Genomic DNA, 22665 nt, shown 5'->3' with positions numbered 1-22665 from the left:
AAAAAATTATATAAAAATAATGTTGACTGTTGTTGCAAGTCCTCTGCTGTGGCTACCCAAGGCCCTGCTAAACACACCCACCCACCCATGTTAGTTTTTTTAAATAAAAAAATTAAACTACAATATATGCTCCCACGGGTTCCCCACTGTAATACCACATTTCTTGCTCACCCCTATTTCTCTTTTTTCTGCAATGACAATTTTTGTGACACCCAATATTATTTCCCCCCTAAATTTAACAATGCATAATTAATGATTAAAAACGACTGAAAATAGCTGAGGGGAAAGATTTTTGGAAGGCAGCCATGGGAACCACAGTTCTCACCACATCCACTTTTATACCTCAACCACACCCACTTTGACATGCAGTCCCAGGAACAGTGAAGTTCAATTTCGTATGCTCTCAATTGTTTCCTCTCCTGGGAACATGCCTGGGATCGGCTGCAGCCCCCCACGTTCAGCATGCTGTGGACCTCTGACCACCTGCCATCCTCCCGACTGGCTTCTACCACTTGTTCTCTTCTGGATCAAGTGGTACTAGAGTCACAGCTGTTTCCAAGAATTAGGATTTGAGGACTGGGACTTTTCAAACGTGTGGATGCCGTATATACACATACTTACTGGAACTGCTGTTGGGACATGCACATTAGAATTTGTGATTGCGGCAGGAATAGCAACAGGCATGGTTTGTCCATTAGGAAGGTGCAACAGCAGTGGGAAGGGACCTGGCACCGGTCTAAGAAAACAAATGGAAACAGAAAAACACTTATGGGACAAAGTACATTGCATATTTCATTCATCTTTGACAGTATGTATATTATTGATATACCTATTTAAAGACGGGATCCATAGATAGAGGAGGCTGCATTTCTGTTTGCCTGACAGAACCATCACTGCCTCCTTCCCCTGCCCCCCAAACAATGTTCTGGGGGCTCTCCTGACTACAGAGAGAGGATATGGAAGAGGCGCATGGGAATCCCTGTTGCACTAGCAGGGCTTCTGCTAGAGGAACAGGTGAGTTGAATCTGGCCCAAATTTTGGAACCAGACTTGCCTTACGCTGGACCAAGAACCGGAAGTTTCTGCTGAAGGAAGTGGGCAGATGGTTTTCATTACGTTACCCTTCCCTTGGCAATCCAAGCACCATCCCCCATACTGTTTTAGAGGGAGGGAGGAAGAGATATTGTAAAAATCACATCCCCACCTCCAGTTGAAGCCTTTCATGAGTAGAGATCAACTCACAGGAACTCAAGATCCAAGCCAGAAAGATTATGACTTATCAAAGACTAAGAGCGTTGCTAGGTCCCCAATATTGTTCCATCCATATACCGTATTTTTCGCTCTATAACACGCACCTGACCATAACACGCACATCGTTTTTAGAGGAGGAAAACAAGGGAAAAAACATTCTGAATGAAACAGTGGATGTATCATTTTTGTGCTTCATGCTGTGGCCACAGACGTGATCTGATGGTGAATTTGGGCTGACCCAATGCAAAAATCCTGAGAATCCCTGTGGATCCATGCTTTGTAACCACGTTTTTGCACCATTGCAGCCCCAGGCAACGGTGGGTGCGTGATTTTTGGGGGGCAGGCTGTAGCCATGGACATGCTATGTGCTCTGATGGTGAATTTGGGCTGACCCAATGCAAAGATCCTGAGGATCCATGTGGATCCATGTTTTGTAACCACGTTTTTGCACCATTGCAGCCCCAGGCAACGGTGGGTGCGTGATTTTTGGGGGGCAGGCTGTAGCCATGGACATGCTATGTGATCTGATGGTGAATTTGGGCTGACCCAATGCAAAGATCCTGAGGATCCATGTGGATCCATGTTTTGTAACCACGTTTTTGCACCATTGCATCCCCAGGCAACAGTGGGTGCGTGATTTTTGGGGGGCAGGCTGTAACCATGGACATGCTATGTGATCTGATGGTGAATTTGGGATGACTGAATGCAAAGATCCTGAGGATCCATGTAGATCCATGCTTTTTAACCACGTTTTTGCACCATTGCAGCCCCAGGCAACAGTGGGTGCGTGATTTTGGGGGGGCAGGCTGTAGCCATGGACATGCTATGTGATCTGATGGTGAATTTGGGCTGACCCAATGCAAAGATCCTGAGGATCCATGTGGATCCATGCTTTTTAACCACATTTTTGCACCATTGCAGCCCCAGGCAACAGTGGGTGCGTGATTTTGGGGGGGCAGGCTGTAGCCATGGACATGCTATGTGATCTGATGGTGAATTTGGGCTGACCCAATGCAAAGATCCTGAGGATCCATGTGGATCCATGCTTTTTAACCACATTTTAAGTGGGGAGGGAAGGAAAAACACAGAAGGGACAAGGAGCAGGAGAGGGGTGTGCAGAGAAGCAGCTGGCTAAGAATGCAGGAGAGGGGTATAGGGAGGAAAGGAAGGCAAAAGTTTTCCCTCACCTACCCACCCAAGCCAGCCAGCTCCCGCTCTCTCTCTCTCTCCCTCCTGCATGTTTTCAGCTTTCCCCTCTGCTTGCCTGGAGGGGAGGGGCTTTCCCTGCTCTTTGTTCCGTTTGAGCAAACACAGCAAGGAAACAGAGATGGGTGGGCAGTAAGACCCTGAGGCAGAATGCCGGAAAGCAGCCGCTTCCTCTTTTCATGTTTCCCTTCTAGGAGACGCGCAATTTGAATTTTCCCTGCTTTTTTTTGCCTCCCCTTGCACTATTTGGCTCCAGGGACCACACATTCGCTCAATAACACGCACAGACATTTCTCCTTCCTTTTTAGGAGAAAAAAATCTGCGTGTTATAGAAGGAAAAATACGGTATATATGTGTGGGTGTGTATATACACACACACACACACCCCAAACTTGGAATTAGTTTTTTAAAGGACAGCCCTTCTAGCCATTAAAACCTTATGAGGTATTTTATCTTTAAATAAGATCAATCTAAAAAGGATTAGGATAAAGGAGGAACCACAAACACACCTTATAAAGATATTTCACTAGTTGTAAATATATAGAAAACTTACACTATTGGCCTGTTGGAGGAGGGAGCCTGGGTTATGACAGTGCTAGAAGTTGGGGAAGGTATGGCTTGCTGAATAATGACACTTGAGTCAGAACTTGCAAGCAACACATTAGGAACCTGTAGAGAAGCTGGACGAACAATTGTGGATGTAGGCTGGGCAGTCTGCTGCAGCGACACTTCCTACAGGAAACAGGAAACATTTATTAATGTTAGTTTTACCATTCGGTTTTTCCTCTATGGATAACAGAAACACCCAGTTGTATCTGTATTGGATTTGAAATTGTTTTTATATATGCAACTGCTTTATTTTATATGCAGCAAGCAATTGTTTCTGTCATGTTTCTGTTGTATTGTGAAATTGCTTCATAGAAAGCAATTCATAAATAAGGAAATCTATGTAGATGAGGCTGCCAAGGTACAGGAGTTCCTCAATTTAGCCTCTCCTAACATGGGTGCATTCACATTAGCCTCTGTATCAATGTGCAATATTGGCATTGACTTTCCATGTGGATCTCTAGACTGTAATCTGCTTGAGATCATGGCAGGGAAGATTGCATGACAACTGCTTGGGAGCAACCTGTGTATGCTTTAGAAATGTTCGCAACAATACTGTACTTTAATAATAATTCAGAACAACAAACTTTGCCCTTCAGATGACCAGACATAGAGGCTTTAGTAAACTGCATGAGTTGGGAATCTCTTGTGTTCAGACTATTGAAGTGCTGTAATTAATAACACAGGTGGAGAGGGGGACACAGGATGAGCAAAAATGTTTGAAGCTCTTAGGTTTCTTGAACTTACTGGTACAGATCACGCTTCTAAATCATGAGAAATTACTACCTTTTCGTCACTGGTAGTGGACTCTGGATGAGGTAAAGGACTATCCTGGTGAGTTGTCTCAACAACAGAAGGCTCTTCAATCTTATTTCGTATAATTGGTGTTGCGAGAGGCGATAAATCTAGAGGCATCTAGAAGAATTATCAGGTAGATGCATTTTAAAATCTGAGCAGGACTCTATTCAAAGAGTAGGCAATTTACAGTGACGCTAATATCCTGGCCAGCAGTATTGTCATCTCTTTTTAGACAGTGTTGGCAGTAATAGATAATGAAAGGAAATTACATTCTGCCACACTTTCCCTCGTTAAAAAAATATTACTCACGTTACAAGCAAGAGGAGTTCATCCCTGGCAAACAACACAAAGCAGATGCCAGTTAGGACACTTTTTATACTTTTATTTCCTTTTTCAAGCAAAGTAGCAATAAATGACAGTAAGTATTCTGGTGTCATTTGGAATTATTCCTAGCACCCCAGCTATGAGAATACAGTCTAGTCTGCACATCATGTTAAACCATAGTTTAACCATAGTGCCTGCTTTCCTCCTCCTGTCTTCCACCAGCTTGAAGGAAACATTGGCTTAGCATTATGTGTAAAGGTGTGTACTTAGTTTAGAGCTTGTGTTTGTAGAAATAAACCATGAGCGCTGGTCCACACACAATACTAATCCAGTACTGTGGTTTGTTGCCTCCCACCTGGGAAAGTCATAAACAGGAAAAGAGCAAAGCTGGCACAATTGAGAAGCATGCATCAGCATGACACTTGTTCACATTATAGAGTTGTGGGTTTTTTTATGTGATTGACTTGTCAGGACAGATTGACAGAAAGGTTACTTCACAGAATACCTCCTCCAATTGTGGTTTCTATATATTTCTAAAATATAAGTATTAACAAGAATGACACTTTTTCTACCGGTGCAAGAGTCCTAGTGGTGAAGGGAACCCAAACAATTGGTAGTCTACACAGTGATTTAGCTCTGATCATCTTTATAAACATACTTTTTTAATATCATCTTCAGAAGCTTTTTTGAATTCATTTTCAAAAGGACTTGCAAGCTCATTGAATAAACCGACTTCTTCACAATTCTTCAGGAATCGAGTTGGCGTTGGAGTCTGATCTAAAATTTAAAAATATATATATATATGATTTTCCCAATTATATATTGGCTTTTATACATATTTTCAAATTGATGTCAATTTTTATGTTTCAGGCACTCTAAAATTTGCAACTGATCCTGACCAGGAGTGCAGTATAATTAAAGGTTTTACTGTTAATGTATCCTTTAATGAAAAACAATGCTGCCTTTTTGCCAAATCTTTCCTTTTAAAACCAGTACTGTATCGCCAATATACACAACACAATCAGAAGGCGAAACAATGCAAATTCTATGAGGGTTTGGTTTGCAAAAGTCTTAGAAACCTTACAAACTAGTCAACAAGAAATCACATATTTTAAAAGAGAGATATTCCTTGAATTTTTGTTGCTGCTGTGGCTGAATGTATGTTTTTCCTGTTCTTAATCAGGCTGCCTGTGGACAACCGGGGGGGAAAAGAGTATGATAATGCATTGAAAAGTGTAGATTAAGGTGTTTTAAAACGGCATAAAGCTGTAGGGATTTGCCTGCCTCCCTGAATATACAGAAGAAATCAGGGAACAATTTAAATCGGTAGCATTTAAGCTTGAAAATTATCTCTTAATCTTTAGTTTATGAATAAAACAGCTGGAGCTAAAAAAAAAATTAAGCATAAGGATTACTTTAACTTTAAAAACAAAACAAAACAAAACAAAACAGTATTGCACCTTGGCTGCAATTCTTCACCCATTTGCCAAGGAATAATTTCCATTCATCCAAACAGCACTTATTCTAAAGCAAGCGAGAAGATGATTGCAACCAGAGCAAAACATTCTAATGAGAATGAACTTTAATTTCAACCATAATTGTTTAACTAATAGACAATAAAATACTATCCCAACACACAATAAACTTGCATTGGGGGATTAACAAAGGAATAATAGTGATCACTACATAATGGCTGAAATTTAAAGATAAAGGGGAAAAATACTGAGGAAATCATGGCATTCTATTGCTTGTGCTTTATACAACATCTAAAGATTAAAGATGTGTACAGAAATCAAGACACATATTATTCACAGAGTTGTGACCTGATACTTTTCATATTACATTGCCTGCAAAGGATCAATACTACACACAACTCCACTGTAGCCAATACAGTAGAAAAGTGTATGATGTACTTTATTGCAATTCACAGTATCTGCCTATCAGGTGTTGGCTTTCATGAAAAATCAATGCCTTGGGTCCAGAAAAGAGCAAGAAGAATTCTATGTGTCTAGTAACAAGGGAGAATTGGCAAAACTTGTATAGAGCCTTGTGTGAGTACATGTGTCCTTCTGCTCATGCAAGGCACTTTTGGATGCAACCCATTACTAAACTGGTAATTACTTCTGGTGAAGAACCATCGTTTCAGGAAAAAGCAGTGGGTAAATGTTATTAGCATGCACTTTTGGAAAGCTAATCCTTAAAATGTAATTCCCTAGAGTCAAGCAAGGGTTGCTTTCAGACCCTCCTCTTCATTCTTTATGTTTATTCTTCTTTATTTGCTACCCAGCCAGAATTTTTTAAAAGAGGGGGTTGAGATGAAAAGATCACCATAGAGGAAGGAACTGCAAAAGAAATTAAAAGATCAGAGCATATATACTTTGACCAACTGCTTTTGAGATCAAAAATATTTTATGCTATAGCTAAATTTATACGGAAAAGCAAAATGACCAATAAATATTTATCCAATAAACATTTACAAATATATGACATTGATTTAACTAGGATGGGGCATGTAAGTGTTTTCTATCATCAGTGCCTTACTCTAATTGCCAGGTATGATTTGCTGTGACAACCCTTACAAATAGAATTTCAGTTTAATTGGACTGCTCATTATTTAATAGTAAAAGCCAGAAGATTAATTTTATAAAAGTAAAGTAAAGGACAACACAGTTTACAAATTCATTTCATAAGGAATCTTTTGATGTTGCTTCTGATGAGCCTAGAGATTTCGAGTCATATACAGAAAATACACAAAATGTGTGCACATTCCAAAAGAAAGATGGATTAATAGAAACATATACTAACCAGCTACAATGACACTGTCATTACGAGCTGGACCAAATTTCAGTGTCATCTCATGTTTATGTTTATGGACAGCCAAATGATCCTCGTTGGTAAAACGCTGTGGCAAAAAGTTTTAAAATATAGTTATAAATTTTAATTTCAACTAAAGTGATAACAACATGGAAAATCATTTTCATAACAGGTTAAAAGCCATTAGCAAGACGTTAACAGCTGGTTTTTTTTTAAAAAAATCAAAGTCTGGATGGTACAGTAGGAAAATGATAAAAGTAAGCTTCATTGGACAAAAAGGTTGTGTTTTTTAAAAAAAGAATCTGCAAGATATCCTCAACATATAAATAGCACCAGCATAAATACTAAGAGGTCCATACCAACTTTTGACAAAGGTTTCACTCCACCTATAACCTTGTTTTGATGAGCAGCTGAATAATAATATCAAGATTGTAGTTGCTCAGGCAAACTCACAATAGGATTGTCTGTATAAAAAGTGACTCAATTAATGGCAGAACATTATTCAAGGGAATGCCAGAGAGGGGGGAATATGCATTTTCTTGAAAAAAGCCTATTTTTGTACTTGGCAAAGCTTAACAGACACTTTGGGGTTTCTTTAGTGCAGCTTCTGAGAAACAAACTTTTTAAAAAATCAAGTGTAAATGCACGCCCCGCTGGAAGCTGGAGATTATACATAACACAGCAGTGCTGCCATTGTATTTTTCAGAATATAAAATTGCTCTTTCCCAAAAATGAATGCTGGGGGGGGGGGGGAGAAAGAAATAGCCTGCAAGACTCAAACAAAGAAGAAAACATGCAAAAATAACTGCTGATCATTTCTGAATGTTTTTTTCCTGACATACCTACTCTTTTCTCACACTTGTTAACAGTCCAGTATATACAGTGGTGCCTCGCAAGACAAAAAGAATCCGTTCCGCGAGTCTCTTTGTCTTGCGGTTTTTTCGTCTTGCAAAGCAAGCCCATTAGCGGCTTAGCGGATTAGCGCTATTAGCGGCTTAGGGGCTTAGCGGATCAGCTGATAAGCGGCTTAGCGGATCAGCTGTTAAGCGGGTTAGCGGATCAGCTGATAAGCGGGTTAGCGGATCAGCTGATAAGCGGCTTAGCGGATCAGCTGATAAGCGGCTTAGCGGATCAGCTGATAAGCGGCTTAGCAGATCAGCTGATAAGCGGCTTAGCGGCTTAGAAAAAGGGGGGGAAGGAAAAAAACCCCGCAGGAACTCGCAAGACATTTTTGTCTTGCGAAGCAAGCCCATAGGAAATTCGTTTTGCGAAGCACCTCCAAAACGGAAAACCCTTTCGTCTAGTGGGTTTTTCGTCTTGCGAGGCATTCGTCTTGCGGGGCACCACTGTAGAATGATTTACAAAGGTGAAACTAGTGTCCCCAATTTTTAAAATATTGAATATTAATTGCTCCTAAGCTACTGCATTACAATGTATTGGCTAAGGCTCCATCAGTATAGCTGGCCATGAGTGTTGCTGAACTTCACCCTATACGCTTTTCACGAACTGGCTAATTTGTTTTAAATCTAGCACTGACCAGTATTGTTCTTGCAATGGACTTGACTTTGCATGGCCAGAAAGCTTTCTCTGCTGTCAAAGGGCTTAATGCAGACCACAAGTACAACAGCCCTATTGGCTGTGATTGTCTATTTTGCATGTCACATTAAACCATAGTTTAAAAACAAACTAATGTGTGCTACTCTCCTGCTCCTACTGCCACTGCGGATGAAACAAGCCAGAGCCTGGCTTGTCATGTTGTCCCAGTCTGAGCTTGTGGTTTGTTTCCTTCACACAAACTGCAAGTGGTAAACCACTGCGATACAGTTTTATGATACATAAATATTTTAACAAATAAATAAACAGGAAAAAACCATGGTTACCGCTCGTGGTAGCCAGCTGAGCAGCACAACAATAGTTTACTCTCTCTCTCTCTTTGTGTAACATTGATATTTAATTACATCAGTTTTAAACACGGAACTCAGGGAAAACACATTGCAGAAATGCTACTACAAACAGCCTTAAGAACCATGCTGATGTTGTTCTAAAGTGACTTCAGGGCTGAGAGAGAAGTTTCAAATGCAGAAAGAAGTAGCTGAATCAGTCTAAAGGTCAAGAAGTGGCTTTTTTTTCAAAATCAAAGAAACTGCATTTAATTTGCTGTTGAAGCTGATTATAGCCAAAATAGATTCTACCACTGCAACAGCCATTCCATTACAAGGAACACTGACCATGCAACATGAGCTTCCACTAGGATGCAGTAAAAAGTTTGTATGCACTGGGCTCATCTGCATGTCCTCAAAACTTGGTTTTAACTTGCCTGTTCCTGCCTTTTGGGGGCGTGAACCACATGATGTTCCCCCTCTCCTGTTCACATTTTGGATGTCCTGCAGCAAAAACTTGCTTTTCCCCCCATCCGAGAGTATCAAAAAGTTTTTCATCATATGCCAATATAATATGCCCATGAAGCGGCATATACCGTTTCTTGCCGTGTCTCGGATTTCCTTGCTGTGCCCACAACCACGTCACATAGACTTTGCCCCTCCCTGTCTCGTTTTTCTTCTGCTTCTGCCCATTTCCAGGTGCCACCTTCTATCCTTTCCAGGTGGATTTACCTGGGAGGGAGCTCCTTTGCACTCAATATGAGGAGGAGTGCCTGACTGCGTTGTTAGCACACCAAACCCAAAGCCCTATCCTCACTCCCTACTTTTCCAACTTGCAAGAGCTCTCCTGCTCCCTCCTTGCTTTGAAGTGTGTCAAATGGAACTTACTCCCAGGAAAATGGGGCATAGCAAGGGGAGCAAAAACTGGACTGCAACAATAATCCACCATCTCCTCTCAACTCTCTTATGACTCTTCTTGGCAAACAAATTTGCAGGAGAGTAATGCAGCCACCCACAAAAACCCCTTTCCCCAAAGCTATTTGTGGGCAAACACACATCTACTTAGTACTAAGTCCTACTGAATTCAGTGGGGCCTACTTCCATGTAAGTGATGCTCAGACCTCAGCTTTCACAAGGGAGTGAAAGCTGGATTGGAGCACTGAACTTACAGTCATACCTCGGGTTGCAAACGTGATCCGTGCGGGAGGCACGTTCGCAACCTGCAGCGTTTGCAGCCTGAAGCGCCGCGTCTGATGCGATTCGGCACTTCTGCGCATGACATCATTTTGTGCTTTTGCGCATGCGCCGAAACCCGGAAGTAACCCCTCCCGGTACTGTCGGGTTTGGTGCGTTCCGCAACCCAAAAACACGCAACCCGCACTGTTCATAACCGGAGGTATGACTGTATTTTCGCTCTTTCTCTCCCCTACTCCTGGCTTTGGGCTGGAACAAACCACACATCTTTCTCCACCTCCCTTACATCCTTTTCACAAGAATTTAGGATGTATTTATCTGGGAGTCTGTCCCATTGAATTCAATGGGTTGTATTTCTGAATAGACACATTTGGAATTGCACTGTAAAAAACTCAAAATTCTGTCCTTGTCATGCCCCATCAAAGCCTCACGAAGGGAAAGTTCAGAAGCAGATGAAACATCCATCACAGCTGCTCTGGGAAAAACAAGGCTTCATACTGTATAAGTGCTGATAGTAGGGTGAGGTAGAGATGTGCATCACTGAAATGCATTGCTAACGATGTTTAGTCAGAGTGCAGCAGTAATCAAACGAGGTTATGGAAATACTGAAAAAGAAAATGTAGGGTGCATGTTTTCCCCTAATTTCTGCTGCAAACAGTGACAGAAAGGAGTGTCCTCAACTTTATATGTTAATGACAAGGGTTCTGGGGGTAGGGTTTTCAACATGAAAGTAGATCTGAGAAACAAATGAGCAGAATGCATGGTCCTCATACAGGGTAAAGTGAAATCAGTTGATAAACAGCAGTGGTATAGAACCACAGAGGCTATGATGCACAAACAATGCACAAAACGGATTTGGAAAACATGGGGTTTTCAAAGGCTGTGTAGAAGAGCCCATACAGAACAGGAATAAAGGGGAATAAAATCCCCTTACAGAAATGAAGTTAACAGTCCAGTATAATAAAATACCAACAAGCCTTTTTATATAATTAAAGAGAGCTCAAGAAATTACTCAGTAACCTTGAGGATCTTGGTAATTCTTCAATTATTCTATTTTTCTTTGAAATACCATAGCCAAGCGGTATTTTCTGTCATCTACAAAAAACATTAACAATTCTAAAAGTTGCTGACATCATATACAAGTGGTCATCCCCTCTTCATCCAACCCTCTGCACACTGATCCCTCCTTGAATCAAGAGCTCTCATGAAAGTAGCTATTATTGTGTGGCGTTTGAAGCTATGCAGCTTTCATTGCTGGATTGGGGTGTGGTGTTCAGTATAGTCAGTAACACCGCCACATAATGCTCATTAGGAGGCTGTGGTGACAGAGTTCTCTGCTGCCTATCCCAAATAAGCAACGTTGGCTTTCAGAGCTTACAGTGCCATCCATTTAAACAAGTAGTTGAACATGTGCAGCAAAGAAGCATGCAGAGTTTGACTGTTACAGATCTTTAGGCAATGAGTAAAAATGTTCTTAGGACTCAAACTGAAATGTAAACTACTTCCTCTGATATAACAAATGTTTCTCTGTTAACTAACACAGATAGTTTTAACATGTATTACCTGTCCACATCCCGGGGCAGTACATAAAAAGGGTTTGTCATCACTCATATTCCACAGGTCCTTGTATTACCTACATTGAAATAACAAACATATCCAGTGAGTCAGGGCAATTGCTCTAAGTCAACAAACTAACATCCTCCACAAATGCAAGAAGAAAGTCGGTGTGTATTGGTATCTTCCCCCTTATAAAATGTCTCTTTATGACCAAGTCTCAAAAGCAGCAGTATTACAACAAACACTTTAACAGTTTTTAAGGTAGGCTTCCAAAATCATGTGAGGAACACCATGAAAGGCAAATAGTTTATGGTATTTATGTCTCGCAGATGTGAAACTGAATCTGACACATTCCTCTGCATGGCAAGCTGGGAAACATTTCTGCAAAATATAAGATATCTAACTGTGGTGGCCCACTTGCACAAATGAGACTTCTCCTGCTCTCTACAGCCCCCACCATCCCTCCAAATCTGCTATGGAGGGTTGGGAAACATCTGGAAAAGGTGGGAGAAGGAAGACAGGAAGGGAAACTCCCATTGTGTCTGCTGGCACAATGTTGGAAACTTGCTCACAGAAGCTGTGTTGTAAAACAAAATATAAATGTATTAAAACATGCACATATATATATACCTGGCAGATTTCACATGTAAGCCAAATTTCATAAGGTAAATGATTTATTATAGCCTCCTTTTCATGACAGTGGTTCTGCAAATCAAGAAGGGAAAGTCAATTATTAAATTATCTCTTTTTTACCATATCTTAAATGGTTGGAGTGGATGCACCCGATTTCCATGGGAATGGTCTATTCTGCTTCAGTGCCTGTACCTTAACTCTGGAATCAAACATTCTCTAATAAAAAGACTGTCCTTACTGAATTTATTTCCCCAACAACATTATGAGGTAGATTAGACTAGAGGTGGGTTCATGAAATAATTCTGCCCCAGTAAATACTCTTGACAATCCCTGGGGTATGATGGATATGGGCAAACATGATGAACTAGATGAATGTGGATATGGAAAGCAGTAAATTCTATTATCATGATGGCACTTCCTCCAGCTTGCAGTCATAGAACCTTTGATGGCAAAACCCATAAAAGCCTTGTTTACACATTATGCTTGCCCATGTAAACATGAACCTGGAGAAAGTCAAACCTACTCATAGGGAATAAAATATATACTCTGGACTTATCCTTAAAGATAATTATAAGTCTCAGCAAGCTTCCTATTTGAACTATGCCATCTCATCTCCTATCCCGACACTCTCCAGAGCAGGGGTCAGTAAACTTTTCTGCTAGCAGGCTGGATCGCCCATGCGCAGGAACGCGCGCACCGGTACGCATGTGCACACTGCTCTTTTCCCGCTGGCTTTCGGAGCCATGGCGGGGGAGCCGTTGTTATCTGCAGCTTTCAATTGGCTGCAGGAGCTTCCTGCAGCCAATAGGAAGCCGTGGCTGCATCCTGGAAGTCAGTCCCTGCACAAGCTAAACTGGTGCGCCGCGCTGGTTTAGCTCCGCATGGGGACTGACCGAGCGGACGCCAAGGGCTGGGGACCAGTTTAACGACCCCCTTGGGGCGTATGTGGCCTGCGGACCGTAGTTTGCCGACCCCAATTCAGAGTATCACTCTGTTCCTAAGAAATTAAGATGTTATCCAATTCTATCCCTTGCAGATCAGTTATACAATGCCAGTATTTATCTGGATTTGACATATAAAATGCATGAAGCCAACGGTTCTTGATACAATAAGCAATATTATTCATTTGTAGAATTATATATTTGTAGAAGCACTGAAAAGTTGTTCTTTTCAGATGAACCAAAACAGAGAAGGGAGATAGGTAAGATCTGTCTCAAGTTACAGTACATGTGACAGCAGCAGGCTAGCATGTCTAAGTCTGTTTTGCTTATTCAAGTAGTGAGCCCAACTGGCAGAAAAAGGAGGGAAAGGAAGGTAAGCAGCTGGGTAGTATGTAGTTCTCACCTACATACTTCAATATACTCTTAAATATGGACTTGATGAATAGTTGGGAGATAAATGGCTTAAACATCCAGATCTGCCAATGTCACGGGTAATTTGAACCTTGGTACAGTATAATGATAAAAAGAAGTTTATAAAGGTGACCAAGACAACAAGGAAGCCAAGCCAAAAAAGCTTTATAGTAATCCCTTTTTATAACCAGAACAAAAACCTATTTTTATCCTGGTTATATAATGCATTAAAATTTTCATCAGTATTTAAGCTCTAACGAACTTGAGTTTTTAATACAGCAGCCACACTTTTCCCCTTGACTGTATTAAGCCTTCACTGGGGAGGAGGACTGAGCAGTGTAAGGAAAGGCCTAGTACAGTGGTGCCCCGCAAGACGAATGCCTCGCAAGACGGAAAACTGGCTAGACGAAAGAGTTTTCCGTTTTGGAGGTGCTTTGCAAAACGAATTTCCTATGGGCTTGCTTCGCAAGATGAAAATGTATTGCGAGTTCCTGCGGGGTTTTTCCCCTCCCCCCCTTTTTCTAAGCCGCTAAGCCGCTTATCCGCTAAAAGCCGCTAAACCGCTAATAGCGCTAATCCGCTATGCTATCAATGGGCTTGCTTCACAAGACGAAAAAACTGCTAGACGAAGAGAATCGCGGAACGGATTCTTTTCGTCTTGCGAGGCACCACTGCATTCTAATGAATTATGGGCGTTGCTCACCAGCGACTCCCAAGACTACCCTAGCCATCGGGGGAAGGGGGGAGCTGTGCCATTTTGCTAGCAGCATTCCCTCCTTCCCCCTTTGTTTTGACAGCTGGGGGAGGCTTGGGAGTGGTGGGCGGGTGGTGCACAGCATATCCGTCATGGGTGGCTCGCACCGCCCCCGTGGGCAGCTCGCTCTGCCCCCAGCTGCAGGGAGCGTGCGCCGCTCTGTGCACCAGAGCAGCTATCCTGTGCCTGGGAGGGCACCCTCTGTGCCCCTCAGGAGTGCACCTGCCCTGGGCAGTGCAGGCATATGTTCCGCAGCCACCTCCACTCGTGCATCAGAACCACTTTCCTTTCTTTCCACTTCAGTTCAACACACTCTCCCAAATTCTATTTTCCTTCTACCAACAGGATTGTTCAATGGATCTATAGTCTGCTGTTAATAGGAGCTCTTTCATTTGCAGAAGTCATACTCAGGATACAAATAATAATAATAATAATTTATTATTTATACGCCGCCCATCTGGCTGAGTTTCCCCAGCCACTCTGGGCAGCTCCCAATAGAGTGTTAAAAACAATACAGCATTAAATATTAAAAACTTCCCTATTCAGATGTCTTTTAAAGATAGGATAGCTGCTTATTTCCTTCACATCTGAAGGGAGGGTGTTCCACAGGGTGGGTGCCACTACCGAGAAGGCCCTCTGTCTGGTTCCCTGTAACCTCGCTTCTCGCAATGAGGGAACCGCCAGAAAGCCCTTGGCGCTGGATCTCAGTGTCTGGGCTGAACAATGGGGGTGGAGACGCTCCTTCAGGTATACAGGACTGAGGCTGTTTAAAGGTCAGCACCAACACTATCTGTGACTTTGGTTAACCAATGCCGCATCCACTGTATTGCTTTCAGTGGGCAGAATTCACCTAACAAGTCCTGTCAGCAGAAGCCCTAAATAAGGATTTCCTCTTGCTGATGAGGCCTCCCCCAAACGTGTGTTCCCTGCAATTGGCTTGGGGCAGATTAGGAGACCTCCTGTAACAGTTTGCAGTGGGAGGGTACGGGAATCATTCTGCCTTGCAAACTGACATGCTTGCGCTGATGGAACGTTCAACATAGTGTGATAGAGAAATCCGCCTCAAAATAGAACAAGCTGCCTTAGTAATCCATGCCTGCTATTGAAAAAGCCAATGTCCAAAGTCTAAAACGTGCCATGAAATCCCCAAAGGCATAAGCACAGTAAAAGCGATTTTTAAAAACTATTTTAAGAAGAAATATTGATCTATAAAGAAACTGTTAGTTACTTTCTAACAAAGAACAATTAGAGGCTCTCCAGCAAAATGGCAAGTTCTATTCCAGCGCTGGTGAAAGCCAATTGCTACATAATATTATAAATCCTGATATTAAGGCAATTTGAGAGTGGGTTAGTAACTGTTGTTCTTATGTTACATCTCATTCAGGAGTTCTTAAATCTCCCCCCCACCCGACAAGTGTTCTTAAAGAAGATAAAGGAACAAGAACAAAAAGTATAGCCCCTTCCACACGTAAAATGACTAGCTATCCAGTTTGCACATCATATTAAACCATAGTTTATTTTAAATTATGATTTAATGCTAATGAACGACATATTACTGCACAGTGCTCAAAAGTCTTCACTTCTCTACTCCAGGAGAGAAGCAAACCTGAGGATGGCTTAGAATGAAATGCCAAGAAGCAAACTATAAGCTAGCTAGTACAATCGAACAACTCATTCTTTCACATCACTGGATAGTGCCCCTGAGCCAAGCAATAGCACACTAACCACCATAAATGCAAACACAAAGGCACTGCAAAAGAAACCTTTTCAAAGCAGAGGTAGGCGATATTTTAGTGGCCAAGGAGAAGATAACAGGAGCAGAATCCATGCATAGCCTGCTCTTGTAATTTCTTTCTTTCTAATGGGTTTTATTAAAGATTTTCCATTGCATGAAGGGCAAATAATGGCACCTCTAGTCCAGATGGTATTTTATGGTATTACTAAAGAAAAAAAGTGGTGTTATGAGCCATTAAACCTCAAAAATACACTTTCCCCAACAGATTTCAACAATTTTGGCCACTAGTATACAAATTATTCAGATACTCTGAAAGGAGGGAAATTTCTGTATTTATAAATCACTGCTTCTTCAACAAACATACTATATATTTATATCCACTTCTGGTAAGATACTTTGAGAAATACATCTGTTATTAAATTTCACTTTCAGTTTAAGTGCATTCCTAAAGATACTACTAAAGAAATGTAATAATTAAGAGAAGCCATTCTGAACAGTTTCTTCCTACTACACAAGGAGTGCATATGAAAGTATTTTCATCTACCGATACACTAGAATATTGACAATAACTGGGGAATTGCAAACTACAATAGGTCTGTGGTTTTCAAATTTTCTACCTTCAGGGACTTTTTCCTATATCAACTTGTCTAACTAGGGAACCTCTGGACATTTCTGGAAATCCTAGGGCTCTTGGGCCTTGCTGTCACCCCATCTGAAAGAAACGTACACCCTAAAACACAGACAACATTCTCTTGGGGTTAGGCACTGCAAGAGATGTATGAGTAGTGGCTGCCAAGCCACCTTTCAGCAAAACTTTTTTGCCTTTAGCATTCTTCGCATTCACAAACTGCTAATAAGCTCTTTAAGCCTCAGGTTCTCCCAGAACATAGTTTGAAAATCAATGAAGTGGATTATCACATAATTTTTAAGCAAAACTCTTTCAAGGCTCAGCAAATGTTATAAACTTTAGCTTTATATCTTAACATACAATTTTCCAAGTATCAATACTTTTGTCAATATCAGCTTCCCCACCTTGGTGTGCTAGATATTTTGGAGTATACAACTCTCATCACCCCCAGCCACCATAACCAACAGTCAAGGATTATAGAAACTGTAATCTAGAAACTTCTAGAGGGCACCAGGTTGGGGACGGTGCTCTTAGCTAAGACTAATTGTTTTCACAGGGAAGCCATGTTGGTCTACTGCAGCAAAAACAAAGAGTACTGTGTCACCCAGAAGACTTAAACAAATATGATGGTATATGCTTTAATGGGATAGAGTCCACTTCTTCTGATGTATGAAGTACTGTCCTGATTATTTATTTTATGCACACCCACATGTACATTTGAGGGTGTGACTGGATTGTAAACAGTAAGGAAAACGGGAAAGCAAAGGCAGAAATAATTATGCTATTAACAGTGACCATTCACAAAGCAGTGTTGATGATAACACAAACACTGTTGTGGCATTGATAAGTTAATCAATAGGTGTAATAAAAACCTGCCACCCTAATTCATGCTACAAGTGAAAGAACGGAACCTCCTGATAAAATCTGGCAGACTGTCACTTTGTTCAGCAACAGTCATTCCCCCATCCTCCTCCCAAATGACTGGGAGGATTTCAGAAGCCCTTGCTTCTACTTTTGATTAATCGAGGTTTGCCACGTCATCTGCACCAACAATGTGTGCAAGTTATTCTAGTGTCTTATGTGACCACAGTTATAACAACTTCAGGTGTTATTGTGCTACATGCATTTGATAAAGTACAGTGGTACCTCGGGTTACAGACGCTTCAGGTTACAGACTCCGCTAACCCAGAAATAGTACCTCGGGTTAAGAACTTTGCTTCAGGATGAGAACAGAAATTGCATGGTGGCGGTGCAGCAGCAGCAGGAGGCCCCATTAGCTAAAGTGGTACCTCAGGTTAAGAACAGTTTCAGGTTAAGAACCAACCTCCAGAACGAAATAAGTTCTTAACCCAAGGTACCACCGTATTCAATTAGTTACAAAACTGTTTGCCATGATAAACTGCTTGTTTCTGGCAGGGTTTCTAAAACCTTTTAAGCCAAGACATCCCTCTAAACTTGCTCTTGCTACTTCCATGAACATGCCCAGCACCAAGTACAGTGGTGCCCCGCAAGACGAATGCCCCGCAAGACGAATTTCCCTATGGGCTTGCTTCGCAAGACGAAAACGTCTTGCGAGTCTTGCGATTTTTTTTCGCTCCCCCCCCTTTTTCTAAGCTGCTAAGCCGCTAAGCCGCTAATAGCGCTAATAGGGTTGCTTCGCAAGACGAAAAAACCGCTAGATGAAGAGACTCGCGGAACGGATTATTTTCGTCTTGCGAGGCACCACTGTATTTGTTCCCATATAAACACACAAGGAGAAATTTTCCTTAATTATGTGATATGCAAACCTGCTGCTGCGCAAAAGTACCTGCTTCCTGAAACATGTTGTCCCCATCAGCCCAATCATCTCATGCAAGGCTATCTTGCCTCTTCGCTGGAGACATCAGTGAATATAATTCCAGAATTCTGCTAGGATGTATTAATCTGCTTGGCTCAGGATCCTCTGCTTCTCTGAAACTTTAAACACATCCACACTCTTCTGTGTCAACAATCCCAGTTTGAGAATCTACTGATTCTCTTGATTTACAGAATTATCTATATCTACAGAATGCATCTTGGCCACCCAATCAGAATGATCAGCATGCTCTATAACGTAACAATCACCTTACACTTTAGAGAACACTAAATAATTGTGTATGTGTTCTGTGTGTTCGTTCCATAGTTAGTTTATGCTGCTACTAAAAAAAGCAGCTTTGAAATTATAGGAAACTCCCATCCCATAATCATCTACCACAAGCCAATGGGAACAAGGAAGTGGGTTATCTTAATGGAAAAACTGAACACAGAATTCTACAATTCAATAAAGATATTCCTATACTCCAGAATCATATACCCAAGAAAATTCCTCAGAGATTTAACAGGAGATGCAGAATTAGTTATTTTATATAAAGGGAAATGGGGAAAAGAATGTACACAAATACACCTGACCTAAAACGCATCATAGTGGTAATGAAGCAACTTACAGAACAAGTTTGTTTTGAGATACCAAGGTTTTAAAACTTTAAACAACTGAGATATGCTGTATTATGCTAACTTCACACTATAAAAACCAGATGCTTTGCATATTCTGTCAGAAGGCAAGGCATGTCATTTTCTTACTGCTCTACAGGAAGCAAATGTTCTTTGGCTGAAGGATGGGATGAAAATTCCTTAAATAAACAAATACAGAAGAGGCTTCTCCAATTTCCTTGCCTTTTTATCAGTAGACTATGTAAAACCACAACGTAACTTACCGCTACTACTTTATCAAACGCTACCTATCAGGGAACTAAAATGTGGAATGAGACACAGCCTGATAACTAAGATTTGTGGTACAACAGTCTGATAACTAAGATTTGTGGTACAACAAGCAGTCACCTTAGTAGCAGCCTACCAGCAGCCTCTGAGTGATCTCTCTCTAACACAACACAACACACTTCAGCAGCTTCAGGGAAAGCAGCATTTGGGCTTGAACACACCTTGTTGTTGCTCCTTCACTTTGCTTTGGAGAGCACAAAACCTAAGAAGGTAAACAGGTACATGCACATGCCTGACTATTTTTTTACCACCACCCCCAACTAAGTGTAACTGTTTGCACTCATTTACCTGCAGCAAATGGATGGGGACACCTGTGTATGCTTCAGACCCTCCAAGTATCCCTATTTTCCAGGGACAGTCCTGGATTTACAAAAGCTGTCCTGGTTTCTGCTGTAATCCTGGAACGTCCCACTTTTCCTTAGGACGTCCCTACATTCATCAGAGAAATGTTGGAGGGCATTGCGTGCTTTCACCCACCAACTTTCCACAGGAGCATGGTCCTTAGGAAAAATTTCGCAGGTGTGCTCAGCATCCACCCTTCCTCAACTGGGAGGAAGAGGGGCGGAGAGGGGGAAGGAAAAAAAGAGAAAAACAGAGGGGGGGGGCAGAGAGAGACCAGGCCTCAGGGCACCCTCCATCAGCGAGAACTATCCTATGTGTATGTGTGTGTACATTTCTCTCTGCAGTACAAGCGCTTCCCTGCACCTCCCCCCCCCACAAAACCCCCTCCACTGTGACCTGTTCCAGCAACACACCGGGCGCTGCGTGAGCGTCAGGCTCTTTTATAACGCTCCTTCCAGGTAGGTGATGGAGTGGTCGGCACCAAGGGCAATGGGGAAACGGGGGGGGGGGGACGACGACGGCGAATGGTAGGAGCCAAATTCGGTCTGCCCACTCCCCTCGCCCCCCGCCGTTCTGTGACAGTTAGTGGCGGCGAGCAACGGCTTCCCAAGGCTCGCGGCGTTCTATGGCCAACGGGCGCAAAAAAAAATAAATAAAAAAATTCCCACCCACCCCGCTCAGTCCTCTCTCTATGCAGAGCAGCGGCGGCGCCATGTTTCAGCCTGCCAGGCTCCCCCCACCTCCCCTCAAAACAGGGCCCGGCGACTTCCACCCCCAGCCCAGGCTCGGGTAAGGCCACACCCCGAGCTATTACACACAGAAAGAGGCAGCGGCTTCTCCACCTCCTCTGTTTACCACCATCCCCTCCCCGCCTCAAAAAAAGGCCACACACACAAAACTCACCCCTCACGACCGCCGGGAAAGCCGCTCATTAAAGCCGCCCGTGTCCCCCACAGGCTTCCGTCACATCTCGCGGGAACTCACTGACACATCTCTTTCTTTCTCGCTCTCTTTCCGCCCGGACCCCCTCCCCTCGCATCCACCACCAACACGCCGCCGCCGCCGCCGCCGCCTTACCCCGTAGGAAAAGATGCAGCCAGTCACGTGATAAGGCGCTTTGGCGGGGAGGGGAGGGTGGGCTGTGGAAGGAAGGGGCAGAAAAGACACACACGCGCGCGCGCACTGGCGCCCGAAGCTGGTTGACACGTGGTTGTTGGGCGCCGCGAAGGCGGGGCCGCGGACCAAAGTTCCGGAAACAGCCGAGCGCGCTCGTCAGCCTCTCGCTCGCCATCCCCCCTCCCCCCCACATGACGCGCGCGCCTTCTCCGTGCGGCTGCGCGAGAAGCTCAGTCTGAGCAGCAGGCAGGGAGAGTTACTCGCCCATTGAATTGTGTATGAAGAGGCTTTTGGTTTCTACAAGTGTACACGTGACGTGGGATTCTTGGTTTTAGGCATCTCCAAACTCGACCTTTGACTGTGTCGACCATGGCAAACTATGGCAAGTTCTTAAAGAAATGGGAGTGCCTGATCACCTCATCTGTCTCCTGAGAAATCTCTATGTGGGACAAGAAGCTACAGTTAGAACTGGATATGGAACAACTGACTGGTTCAAAATTGGGAAAGGAGTACGACAAGGCTGTATATTGTCTCCCTGCTTATTTAACTTATATGCAGAATTCATCATGCGAAAGGCTGGGCTGGATGAATCCCTAGCCGGAATTAAGATTGCCAGAAGAAATATCAACAACCTCAGATATGCAGATGACACAACCTTGATGGCAGAAAGTGAGGAGGAATTAAAGAACCTTTTATTGAGGGTGAAAGAGGAGAGTGCAAAATATGGTCTGAAGCTCAACATCAAAAAAACGAAGATCATGGCCACTGGTCCCATCACCTCCTGGCAAATAGAAGGGGAAGAAATGGAGGCAGTGAGAGATTTTACTTTCTTGGGCTCCATGATCACTGCAGATGGTGACAGCAGCCACGAAATTAAAAGACGCCTGCTTCTTGGGAGAAGGGCAATGACAGGCCTAGACAGCATCTTGAGAAGTAGAGACATCACCTTGCCAACAAAGGTCCGTATAGTTAAAGCTATGGTTTTCCCAGTAGTGATGTATGGAAGTGAGAGCTGGACCATAAAGAAGGCTGATCGCCAAAGAATTGATGCTTTTGAATTATGGTGCTGGAGGAGACTCTTGAGAGTCCCATGGACTGCAAGAAGATCAAACCTCTCCATTCTGAAGGAAATCAGCCCTGAGTGCTCACTGGAAGGACAGATTGTGAAGCTGAGGCTCCAGTACTTTGGCCACCTCATGAGAAGAGAAGACTCCCTGGAGAAGACCCTGATGTTGGGAAAGATGGAGGGCACAAGGAGAAGGGGGCGACAGAGGACAAGATGGTTGGATAGTGTTTTCGAGGTTACCAGCATGAGTCTGACCAAGCTGCGGGGGGCAGTGGAGGACAGGAGTGCCTGGCGTTCTCTGGTCCATGGGGTCACGAAGAGTCGGACACGACTAAACGACTAAACAAAAAAAAACTCGACCAAACCTCCTGCTGTTTTGGGACTACAACTCCCATGATCCCTAGCTAACAGGACCGGTGGTCAGGGATGATGGGAATTGTAGTCCCAAAACAGCTGGACGACTGTGTGTGGGTGTGCCTGGTCTTAGTACTTGCAAGAGGGAAAGGACACGTTCCCCCCCCTCCCCCATAGAACTGTAGAGGATCATCTAGTCAGGTTTTCCCAAACTTGTGTCTCCAGCTGGTTTTGGACTACAACTCACATCATCCCTAGAT

General features: G+C 42.9%; 1 protein-coding gene across 5 annotated transcripts in view; it reads right to left on the bottom strand.

Annotated features, from left to right (window-relative positions):
- The window catches only part of ATF2 (activating transcription factor 2), a 41328-nt gene extending 20333 nt beyond the window's left edge, over positions 1–20995 (bottom strand). The window contains exons 1-9 of one of the 5 annotated variants that reach the window (XM_079980202.1): positions 20760–20922; positions 19816–19944; positions 12260–12334; positions 11636–11705; positions 6990–7086; positions 4843–4961; positions 3849–3977; positions 3010–3188; positions 622–736 (exon numbers count right to left, since the gene is read on the bottom strand). In XM_079980202.1, coding sequence (XP_079836328.1) covers positions 622–736; positions 3010–3188; positions 3849–3977; positions 4843–4961; positions 6990–7086; positions 11636–11683 — 687 coding nt within the window. In that variant the 5' untranslated portion in view covers positions 11684–11705; positions 12260–12334; positions 19816–19944; positions 20760–20922. The other 4 variants (XM_079980203.1, XM_079980201.1, XM_079980205.1 and 1 more) reach the window with 4 other exon arrangements.
- Positions 20996–22665: the final 1670 nt, after the last annotated feature.

This window comes from Podarcis cretensis, assembly GCF_951804945.1.
Source record: "Podarcis cretensis genome assembly, chromosome: 1".
In the NCBI taxonomy this organism is placed as follows: Eukaryota; Metazoa; Chordata; class Lepidosauria; order Squamata; family Lacertidae; genus Podarcis; species Podarcis cretensis.
Note: the sequence above shows the minus strand (reverse complement) of the source record. Positions and strands in the feature narration are given on the sequence as shown.